Source organism: Xylocopa sonorina, unplaced genomic scaffold, assembly GCF_050948175.1.
Source record: "Xylocopa sonorina isolate GNS202 unplaced genomic scaffold, iyXylSono1_principal scaffold0044, whole genome shotgun sequence".
NCBI classification, from domain to species: domain Eukaryota; kingdom Metazoa; phylum Arthropoda; class Insecta; order Hymenoptera; family Apidae; genus Xylocopa; species Xylocopa sonorina.
In genome coordinates, this window is record NW_027490115.1 from 356,905 (window position 1) to 369,031 (window position 12,127).

General features: G+C 45.2%; 1 protein-coding gene across 1 annotated transcript; it reads left to right on the plus strand.

Annotated features, from left to right (window-relative positions):
- Positions 1–1,358: 1,358 nt before the first annotated feature.
- LOC143432167 (uncharacterized) lies at positions 1,359–5,287 on the plus strand. The gene is made up of 3 exons (XM_076908939.1): positions 1,359–1,398; positions 1,448–2,761; positions 2,832–5,287. Exons 1-3 carry the CDS (start codon positions 1,359–1,361, stop codon positions 5,285–5,287), a joined length of 3,810 nt encoding a protein of 1,269 aa, XP_076765054.1.
- The last annotated feature ends 6,840 nt before the right edge of the window (positions 5,288–12,127 follow it).

The following is a 12,127-nucleotide window of genomic DNA, read 5'->3' on the forward strand; positions in this document are numbered from 1 at the left end:
GAAGGCTCCTCTAGCCATTCCGCTCCACACGGCACCAGCCTCAGTACCTTGCGACGTAAACGCGGCAACATAGTAGGGCACATCACCGCGTTCTCGAAATTATTAGACAACGCGAAACAGTCCGATCGCCGCGATCTAGGTCTAATTCGGGCACACTTAGATAGCCTACACCAAATCTGGGATCGCTTCGACGCGATCCAACTTGAAATCGAAGAAGCCGATAGTGGCGAGGAACCGCGTCGCTTCGAGATTCACGGAGATTACATGACGGTGGTCGCACGAGCGAACGCACTCATCGAGGGAGACCGTCCAAGAGCTCCGCTACGGCACCATCCTTCGAACTCCTCCACGGCCACCACCGCTGCGTCGATGGCTATCAAACTCCCCGAGATGCGTTTACCGACTTTCGACGGAACAGTCGAAAACTGGACATCATACTTCGAGGCCTTCTCATCGATGATTGACGAAAACGATGACTTATCACCAGTACAGAAATTTCAATATCTACGGTCCACACTCACCGGCCGGGCAGCCGCCTGTATCGAATCATTAAGCATTACCGAGTCAGGCTACGCGGATGCAATAGAACTGCTCAAAGAAAAGTTCTATTGCAGACGCAAAATTCTGCTAAAACATTGTCACGCGATCCATAACATAGCTCCTCTGGCACGGGATACGCCAGAAGCCTTAGGCAACCTCGTCGACACCGTGCGTCAACACCTACGTTCACTGAAGAATCTGGGGGTCGACATTTCGTCATGGGACAGCATGATCATCTCTCTCATATTGGCAAAGATCAGTACCGACACAGCGTGGCATTGGGAGCTTTCTTTAAAAGACAAGCAAATGCCGGCGTACTCCCATTTGCTCGACTTTTTAGAAAAAAGGGCAAACTGCAGACCTGCGAGCCATAAACCACCTGTTCAGCCAATAGGACACTCCAGCCGTGGCACATCAGGAAGGGTTAACAACAACATGCGCGGTCTACAAGGCCATGCATTCGTAACCTCGACCCATCACGAGGAAACACATACTTCCCGCGAACAAATCAGGGGAAGCGGAACACCCACGACTTCAAGGTGTCCATTCTGCCGTAATCTGCACGGAATATGGCAATGTCAAAGGTTTCGTACCCTGTCAGTGGAAGGTCGCGTGAAGGCAATAAAGGGGGCCGCATTGTGCACGAATTGTCTGGGGCCCGGTCACCAGTCAGATACGTGCAATAGAGGAACATGCCGCAGATGCAATCGGCACCATCACACACTATTACATCAAGAAAAACAGGTTCATGATCGGGCAACCACTTCTGCAGCGAAACGACCCAGAATTTCACCAGCCCCGCAAGTGGAAAATGACAAATGACAATCAATACCTGGAGCCCCCAATTACCAGAGTCGGGTCAACGCATTTGTGGTCGACTCAATTAAAAATGAACTCCTTGTAACAGCACAGGTCCACATTCTCGACAAGGATCTTCAACCCGTCAATTGCCGGACCTTAGTCGACACAGGTGCCACCACCAACTTCATAACAGAGGACCTAGTAAAACGGCTAGGCATCCCAACGAAGGGTTGCCACGTGCCAGTGGGGGCTCTCAACCAATTGTCTACGGTGGCCAGACACACCGCCACAGCGACCATCCGATCCAAATTCAATAGCTACGAACGGACGTTAACATTTTTGACAATACCTAAAATATCATCATTAATTCCGGACCAACCCATCGACCGATCATTAATAAGTATTCCAAAGAACATCAAATTAGCAGACCCAGAATTCCATCGACCAGCACCGATCGACATATTACTAGGATCTGGAACCACCTTGTCACTCATCACCGTCGGACAAATCAATCTGTCCACTCCCACCGAACCCAACCTATACTTGCAAAAAACGATGTTCGGTTGGGTCATCGGGGGGAGCGCGCCAACCACATTACCGATACACGACATTTCATGCCACACAACTAACGCGCTCCAGTTCGACCTGACACGATTTGAAGTCGAAGAAGGTCCTCAAGATGTTCGACACCTTTCGAATTCCGACCATTTATGCGAAACGCACTTCAAAGAACACGTCACACGCAACGCTGAAGGCCGATACATCGTCGCACTCCCTTTTAATGAAAAACAAGCACGTTTAGGAGAATCAAAGGTAAGGGCTCTACGACGACTAGAATCGCTCGAACGAAAATTGCAACGCAATCCCACGTTAAAACAAGAATATCACGCAGTCATACAGGAGTATCTCCAACTTGGACACATGACCCAAATCTCACAGAATGAAGAGGAACACAATGGGTATTACCTGCCGCATCATGGGGTGACCAAAGTCACGAGCGAGACTACGAAGCTTCGAGTGGTATTCGATGGCTCCGCAGAAACAAGCACCGGCGTTTCATTAAATGACGCTCTTCACACCGGACCGAAGATTCAAGACGACCTATTATACATTTTACTCCGATTCCGCGTCCATCAGTACGTAATAACCGGTGACATTGAAAAAATGTACCGACAATTCCTCATCCGCAAAGAAGATAGAAAATACCAACGCATTTTGTGGCGTGATGATACCGGTCGAGTTCAAACCTATGAGTTACAAACAGTGACGTTTGGACTATCCGCCGCACCATACCTGGCAATCCGCTGCCTCACTCAACTCGCGCAAGACGAAGGGCATCGCTTTCCTCTCGCGGCCACAGCCTTACTCCGAGATTTCTATGTAGACGACGCATTAACCGGAGCTCCAACTCTAGAGGGGGGCACTACAATTACGGAAGGAATTGACAGGATTATTGAATTCATCGGGATTAAATATTCGACAATGGGCAGCCAACGACAAGACCTTACTGGATGGATTGCCAGAACAATCTATCAACAAACGACTGCATCTCGGAGAATCATCGACGTTAAAAACTCTAGGAATCGTCTGGAACTCTTCTGCCGACACCATCTCCTACGAGGTCCAACCGCGACCCAATGCTTTAAGAGTCACCAAACGATTCATCACGTCAGAAATCGCTAAAATTTACGACCCATTGGGACTCCTGGGACCAGTTATAATTCTCGCCAAAATGCTGTTGCAGAAGATTTGGACAATTAAGATTGACTGGGACGAATCGCTTCCCATGGATCTTCACACGGAGTGGAACCAATACTATAAACAACTTCCGTTACTCAACAAACTCGTTTTCCAGCGGCGAACAGTCTCGCGGTCACCAACAACCATAGAAATACACGGATTCTGCGACGCAAGCGAAAAGGCTTATGGAGCATGTCTCTACGTGCGCACGATAGACGAGTACGGTCACATACACGTACAGCTTCTCGTAGCAAAATCAAGGGTGGCACCGTTAAAAACACAATCTATACCACGACTTGAATTGTGCGGAGCTCTACTTTTAACATCCTTACTGACAACGACGAAAGAGGCACTGCATGTTAAAATTCATCGTACCTTCATGTGGACAGATTCTACGATCGTATTACATTGGATACGAACCTCTCCGCATCTTCTCAAAACATTTGTCGCCAATAGAGTATCCGAGATCCAGTCTAGAACAGATACTGCTGACTGGAGACATATCTCAACCTCCGAAAACCCAGCGGATCTGATTTCACGAGGACAACAACCGCAAGAATTCATTCAACCATCTATTTGGCAATTTGGACCAACATGGTTGAGTCGAGAAGAATCCTCGTGGCCAAAGGAACAACTCGAACCTTGCGTTATCATACCGGAACAAAAGACAGCAACCTGTCTGAATCTATCCACGATCGACGCCAATATCCTCGACAAATTTTCCTCTTGGCACAAGATGCAACGCGTCGCTGCACGCTGCCTTCGGTGGAAAAGGAACAATCAGGAAAAGGGGGGCCTCACGGCGGACGAACTCGCCAGGGCCCACGACGCACTCATCAAGCTCCTCCAACGAACTCATTTCAGAACGGAACTACACAAACTGAAAAATAATCAGCGAGACGTGGGAGGTAAATTCCAACGTTTGGCCATTTTTCTCGACAAGGATGGGATTCTCCGAGTCGGGGGCCGATTAAGACATTCGCCGATACCATTTTCGCAACGACACCCCATACTTCTTCCCAAGGCACATGTAACCACCTTGATTATTCAAGCTGAACATCACACTCATTTACACGCCGGTGTCCAGAACACGTTGTATGCCGTGAGGCGCCGGTATTGGCCGATCGACGGGCGAAGCCAGGTGTGGAAGGCCTTAAGGAACTGCATCCCTTGTATTCGAGCACGACCACCAGCAGTGAACTACACTATGGGAGATCTACCCGAAGCCAGAGTCACGGAATCACGGCCCTTTACGCACGTCGGCATCGACTATTGCGGTCCGTTCTTTATCAAAGAGCGGAAACATCGAAGCCGCAATCAACACAAGGCTTATGTTGCGGTCTTCGTATGTCTCGCGGTTAAAGCCGTTCACTTGGAGCTGGTGAGTGATCTCACAAGTGAAGGCTTCATCGCCGCACTTAAACGATTTATCGCGCGACGGGGACTATGCAAAGCAATATACTCCGACAACGGAAGGAATTTCGTCGGGGCAGATAACGAGTTGCAAGAACTTATCAAATCCAACGATTACAACCAGCAGCTGGGAAATTTTCTAGAAAATAGAGCAATCAAATGGAACTTTATTCCTCCACGCACTCCGCATTTCGGAGGCTTATGGGAAGCTGCAGTGAAATCGTTCAAGCACCATTTAACACGCGTCGCGGGTACTGAGCCGTTCACATTCGAAAACTTTAACACATTAATAATAGAAATTGAGGCGGTTCTCAATTCCCGCCCACTAACACCTATCTCATCAGACCCTAATGATCTGATCGTTTTAACTCCTGGACATTTCCTCATTGGCGAATCACTTACGAGCTTACGAGAGCGAAATTTCGTGGATGTTCCCACGAATCGTTTGTCAGCGTGGCAACATATACAAAAATTGAAACAACATTTTTGGAAACGCTGGCACCTCGAGTACCTAAACGAGCTAACCAAACGAAGCAAGTGGAAGAACGGGACCCACTCAATCAAGGAGGGCACTATCGTGCTCCTCAGGGAGGATAACGTTCCTCCGATGCAGTGGATCTTGGGCAGGGTGCTCAAGGCTCATCCCGGTTCCGACGGTGTCGTTCGCGTTGTGACGGTAAAAACTGCCACGAGTGTGCTCAATCGGAGTGTGAAGGGACTCGCACCTCTATTATATCAACCAGGCGAGGAGGATGACCTGGCGACATCAGTCTCCACCAGGGAAGCCTGTTAATCTTGACCATTTAATGTATCTCAAAGAACACCGTTCGGTGAGTACTTAGCACCATTTCTATCATCACTACCTAACTCATACTGGACACCAAGATAATCTAGCTTGACGTACCAAATACGTCTGATATCTATAACTTAATTGATCGGAGTCCTCTCAACGGGGGGAGGATGTTCCGTGGCACACCCACGGGTCTTAGGCTATTTTCCAGACCCCTCTTCTCTGGCCCATCAGCTCCGTCTGTCATGCATGTTTCCAATCTGCCATTGTCGACCACGGGCATAAATTCTACCCAAGAGTTCGGCAGGGACCTCAGTCCCCATCTGGAAATGCCAGCTAGCGTTCTGGCATCTACAAACCTCAATGACTACCTTCGAAAGGCAGTTCATTTATGCTAACATTCATTGTCTGACTTTAAATTTATGGCCGCAACAGACGAAGGCCCACTTAGTCCGCATGCGGACTGTAAACAGAAACTCCAAACTCCGAAGAAACCAGACTGCGCCCCTTGACAATGTCATTTTGTCGACACATGCCTGACAGGACGTAGATTTCATGGCCACTTTCTCCGTCTTGGAGCACACCTCCCGAAAGACCACGGACATTCCTTATAGGTTACTGTCCGCAATAGCCACCCCCTAACAGGACTCACATAGTCCAATTAGAAGAAAGATCTTCCCTCTCCAAGATTAGAAGCTTGCGAGATTTTCCAAATGAAACCAGTTGAACTTCAGCATCGCGCCTGAACGTTCATCTTCGAACCGAACCTTCCTTCAAACGAACCATCCACCAACTTATCATTAGCGATCGGCAGAAAACCTAGTCGAGGAGGAAAGCACTATCCAGGAGTCGGGCTCTTTCAGCTTGATTGTCTTGCTACAGCACACAATCCCTGAAAACCCACCCCAAAACCAGAATTGATCCCCACAGTGGACAATCTCTGGGTCAGCGTTAGTCTCTCGAATACGGCCGTCTGACATTATCGCCATGCCGTGAGAGCAGGAGTTACTCCTCACGAGACGTGTGGCAAGTACGGTCGGAAGCCCTGCCTTCACCACCAACGACCTGAGCCCCTCAGCCGCGCCAAAGAGCACCGCTTGCAGTGGACCGGCTAGAATTTTCATCCAATCGCTTATTTACACATCGGTCTCAACAGTCGGAGGCACCGAGCAGAGCCTTACAACCTCTGTTGGCCAGTTTACCTGGTCGCTGTTGAACCTCAATAAAACACCAGTTACTACCATCTATCCATCATCAGGTTCAGGCCTGAAACCCTCATAACACTCCTATCTCCGTAAAAAGACGTAGGAGCGCCCGTGACAAAACAGTCGGAGGCACCGAGCAGAGCCTTACAACCTCTGCTGGCCAGTTCTCTGGCCGCTGTTGAATCACGAGCTTCGCGTATCGACTAACGCGAAACACAATGAATATTATATATTATCATGAAACATAGAAATGAGAATGGATATCGCGTTTTGAGAAGCATTAGAACTCTATTGCTACGATACGTAGACTTCTGCGAACGCTATTTCCTAGCAAGGAAGTGTCGCTTTTTCATTCTTTTGAAGAGAATACGAGGTACACATGACACTTAGCAATGAATATTATATCTTATCATGAAACGTAGAAATGAGATGCGATATCGCGACTTCAGAAGCCTTAGAACTCTATTGCTACGATACGAAGATACCTGAAACGCTAATTCCTATCAAGGAAGTGTCGCATTTACATTCTTTTGAAGTGAATACGAGGAATACATGACACTTCGCAATGAATATTATATCTTATCATGAAACATAGAAGTGAGATGCGACATCTCCTTTTAAGAAGCACTAGAAATCTATTGTTTTGATACGTAGACATCTGGATACGCTATTTCCTAGGAAGAAAGTGTCGCATTTACATTCTTTTGAAGTGAACACGAGGTATACATGACACTTCGCAATGAATATTACACCTTATCACGAAACATAGAAATGATATGCGATATCGTGATTTAAGAAGCACTAGAACTCCATTGCTACGATACGTAGACATCTGCAAACGCTATTTCCTAGCAAGGGAGTGTCGCATTTACATTCTTTTGAAGTGAATACGAGGTATACATAACGCTCCACAATGAATATTAGATCTTATTACGAATCATAGAAATGAAATGCGACATCTCGTTTTAAAAAGTATTAGTACTCTATTGCTGCGTTACGCAGACGTCTGAAAACAATATGTCCTAGCAAGGAAGTGTCACATTTACATTCTAGTGAAGTAAAATCGACGTTTACATGACACTTCGCAATGAATATTAGATCTTATCATGAAACATAGAAGTGAGATGCGATATTGCGTTTTAAGAAGCATTAGAACTCTATTGCTACGATACGTAGACATCTGCAAACGCTATTTCCTAGCATGGAAGTGTCGCATTTACATTCTTGTGAAGTGAAATCGAGGTATACATGACACTTCGCAATGAATATTATATCTTATCATGAAACGTAAAAGTGAAACTCGATATGGCGTTTTGAGAAGCATTAGAACTCTATTGCTACGATACGTAGACATCTGCAAACGCTATTTCCTAGCATGGAAGTTTCGCATTACATTCTTTTGAAGTGAATACGAGATATACATGGCACATCGGAATGAATATTATATCTTATCACGAAACATAGGAATGGGATGATATATCGCGTTTTAAGAGGCACTAGAACTCTATGGCTACGATACTTAGTCATCTGCAAACGCTATTTCCTAGCAAGGAAGTGTCGCATTTACATTCTTTTGAAGTGAGTACGAGGTGTCACGTCCGGCGAAACTATTTTCCGTTGCTCCGGATGCTTTATGTCACGAGCCTATTTTTCGGTAATTCGGTCCGCGGGAACGCGTTATGTCCGGGTCCGACAATTTCGGCTGACGCGACACTAGCGAAAACACTCGCGATAATAAGGGAATGACCCTACCTTTCGATGACTTCTTCCTCGATTTGTACGTAGAAAAGGCGTGGAGGATCGTTCGCTGGGATCGTAGCGGATTTCGTTCTGTTGGCTGCTACGGAAATCTCGATCAGTCGCCAGCGAAGAGGAGGACGGCGGTCGGAATTCAGCGGTGATGCTGAATGTGGCAGAATCGGCGTGATGCGTCGTGGTGTCTGGATCGGAAGCGTCGACGGTCGCTTCGGAAAGCGGCGTCTGGGCTGGTGCGAAGGCAGGTCGCTGGTATACAAGGACTCTCGGAACGCCCTCCAAATATACACGCACAAGTGATCGTATGAAATTCTTCCTACTTGCACGTCGCGTTCTTCGCAAACCGGAAGCACGATTGATTCACCAGGTTTTTCTGTACTTTCGACTAAGATCTGAAGGATAGGCGGCGGTCTCAACGTCACAAAGCCGATATCTATACTCCTTCAATTTGATGAAGAGCAACCCCAGTTGTATGGAAGAACCCGTGGAAGAATTCGTAGTTAAATGTAATGTTAAAGGTAGAACTAGTAATGTAAACACTTGATAAAATTAATGGATGTGGAAATAGTAGACTTGGTAAAAGAACTTGTACTTGGATATAGTAAAAGTAAAAATATAATATATTCTAGGTTTAAAGTATACAAGAACTGGAATTATTCTAAGACTAAGGCTAAGTTAAAATGGAAATAGAAATACGATGCCTGAACCCCACATTGAGGTGGCTAACGATTTAGAACTAGAGGTTTCGACTCCTCGGTAGGAGATTTCGAGTCAGAGTGTGTGCTCTGGAGACGCGTCTCTGACCTCCTCGGTTCGCGGAGAGCTACGGTCGCGGACGCTCGTGGTAGGGAGAGTGCGGTCCCGCGAGTGGGGGACTCGCGTCTCGAGGCGGAGAGCGCGCGGTCTAGCGAGTGGGGAGTCGCGGCTCGTGGTGGGGCTAGCGGCGCATGCCGCTGGCCGGACGCATCTTACTTAATGTAACTTAGATCTAGGAATTCTTATATATGCGTCATGATATGGTATGTATGTCCTAGCTTAGAAGTAATATATAGGTTCTAGCAGATCCGGTTCCCGTAATTGGAAAAGATCCCATTCAGGTGATGGGCTGCGGCTACGTCTTCCTGCAGGACGAATCCTCGGTGCGAGGGAGATAGGGCTGCCCGACCTTGGTGCGGGCGAGACAGGTATACTCGGTGGTGCGAGTGAGACACTGGTGCCCGGTACGAGCGAGGCAGGTATACTCCGCGGTGCGAGTGAGGCAGCGGAACTCGGTGTGAGTGAGCGCGTGCAGGTATGCGTGCACGAACACTTCCAGTTGCTGGTTCTGCAGGCGTGTTTGGCTGGTTGCATGCGTCCAGGGGTTGATGCTGGAGGGTGCGAGGAGGTTCCTTTCTAGGAAATTACGTTCCCAGATATCTCTGTATCGAAGCTATAGACTACTAATGCACCTTAAAACGCCATATCGCATCCCATTTCTATGTTTCGTGATAAGATATAATATTCATCGCGAAGTGTTACCTATACCTCGTATTCACCTCAAAAGAATGTAAATGCGACAATTCCTTGCTAGGAAATAGCGTTTGCAAATGTCTACGTATCGTAGCAATAGGATTCTAATACTTCTAAAACGCGATATCGCAACTCATTTCTATGTTTCATGACAAGATATAATATTCATTGCGAAGTGTCATGTATACTTCGTATTCACTTCAAAAGAATGTAAATGCGACACTTCCCCGCTAGGACGTAGCGTTTGCAGATGTCTACGTATCGTAGCATTAAAGTTCTAATGCTTTTTTAAATGCAATATCGCATCTCATTTCTATGTTTCATGATAAGATATAATATACTTTGCGATGTGTCATGTATACCTCGTACTCACATCACAAGAATGTAAATGCGACACTTCGATGCTAGGAAATAGTGTGTTCAGATGTCAACGTATATTAGCAATAGAGATATAATGCTTTTTTAAATGCGATATCGCATCTCATTTCTATGTTTCATGATAATATATAGTGTTCTTTGCGAAGTCTTACGTATTCCTCGTCCACGCTTCAAACGAATGTAAATGCGACACTTCCTTTCTAGGAAATAGCGTTTGCAGATGTCTCTGTATCGAAGTAATAAAGTTCTAATGCTTTTTAAATCGCGATATCGCATCTTATTTCTATGTTTCATGATAAGATGAAATATTCATTGCGAAGTATCATGTATACCTCGTATTCACTTCAAAAGAATGTAAATGCGACAATTCCTTACTAGGAAATAGTGTTGCAGATGTTTCCGTATCGAAGCAATAGATTTCTAGTGCTTTTTAAATCGCAATATCGCATCTCATTCCTATGTTTCATGATAAGGCATAATATTCATTGCGAGGTGTCATGTGTACCTCGTATTCACTTCAAAAGAATGTAAATGCAACACTTCCGAGCTAGGGCGTAGCGTTTGCAGATGTCTACATATCGTAGCATTAAAGTTCTAATGCTTTTTTAAATGCAATATCGCATCTCATTTCTATGTTTCATGATAAGATATAATATTCATTGCGATGTGTCATGTATACCTCGTACTCACATCACAAGAATGTAAATGCGACACTTCGATGCTAGGAAATAGTGTGTGCAGATGTCAACGTATATTAGCAATAGAGATCTAATGCTTCTCAAAACGCGATACCGCATCTCACTCCTATGCTTCATGATAAGATATAATATTCTTTGCGAAGTGTCATGTGTACCTCGTATTCACTTCAATAAAATGTAAATGCGACACCTCCATGCTAGGAAATAGCGTTTGCAGATGTCTACGTATCGTAGCACTCGAGTTCTAATGCTTCTCAAAACGCGATATCGCATCTCATTTCTATGATTCATGATAAGATATAATCGTCATTGCGAAGTGTTATGTATACCTCGCCCACACTTCAAAAGAATATAAATGCTACACTTCGTTGCTAGGAAATTAGTTTACAGATGTCTACGTATCGAAGCAATATAGTTCTAATGCTCCTTAAAACGCGATAACGTTTCCCATTTCCATGTTTCATGATTTGAAATAATATTCATTGCGATGTGTTATGTATACCTCGTCTGCACTTCAAAAGAATGTAAATACCACACTCCCTTGCCTGGAAATGCGTTTCCAGATGTCTACGTATTCAAGCAATGCAGTTCTAATGCTTCTTAAAACGTGATATCGCATCTCATTGCTATGTTTCATGATATGATACAATATTCATTTTGAAGCGTTACGTATACCTCGTCTACACTTCAAAAGAATGTAAATGCCACACTTCCTTGCTAGGAAATAGCGTTTTGAGATGTCTATGTATCGTAGCAATAGATTTCCAATGCTTCTCAATACGCGATATCGCATCTTACTTCTATGTTTCATGATAAGATATAATATTCATTGCGAAGTGTCATGTATACCTCGCATACACTTCAAATGATTGTAAATGCGACACTTTCTTGCTAGGAAATAGCGTCTGCAGATGTCTACGTATCGTAGCAATAGAGTTCTAATGCTTCTTAATACACGATATCGCATCTCGTTTCCCTGATTCATGATAAGATATAATGTTCATTGTGCAGTGTTATATATACCTCGTATTCACTTCAAAAGAATTTAACAGCGACACTTCCTTGCTAGGAAATAGCGTTTCCAGATGTCTGCGTATCGAAGCAATAGAGTTCTAATGCTTCTTAAAACGGGATACCGATTCTCATTTCTATGTTTCATGATAAGATATAATATTCATTGTGGAGTGTTATGTATACCTCGTATTCACTTCAAAAGAATGTAAATGCGACACTTACATGCTGGGAAATAGCGTTTGCAGATGTCTACGTATCGATGCAATAGAGTTCAAATGCTTCTT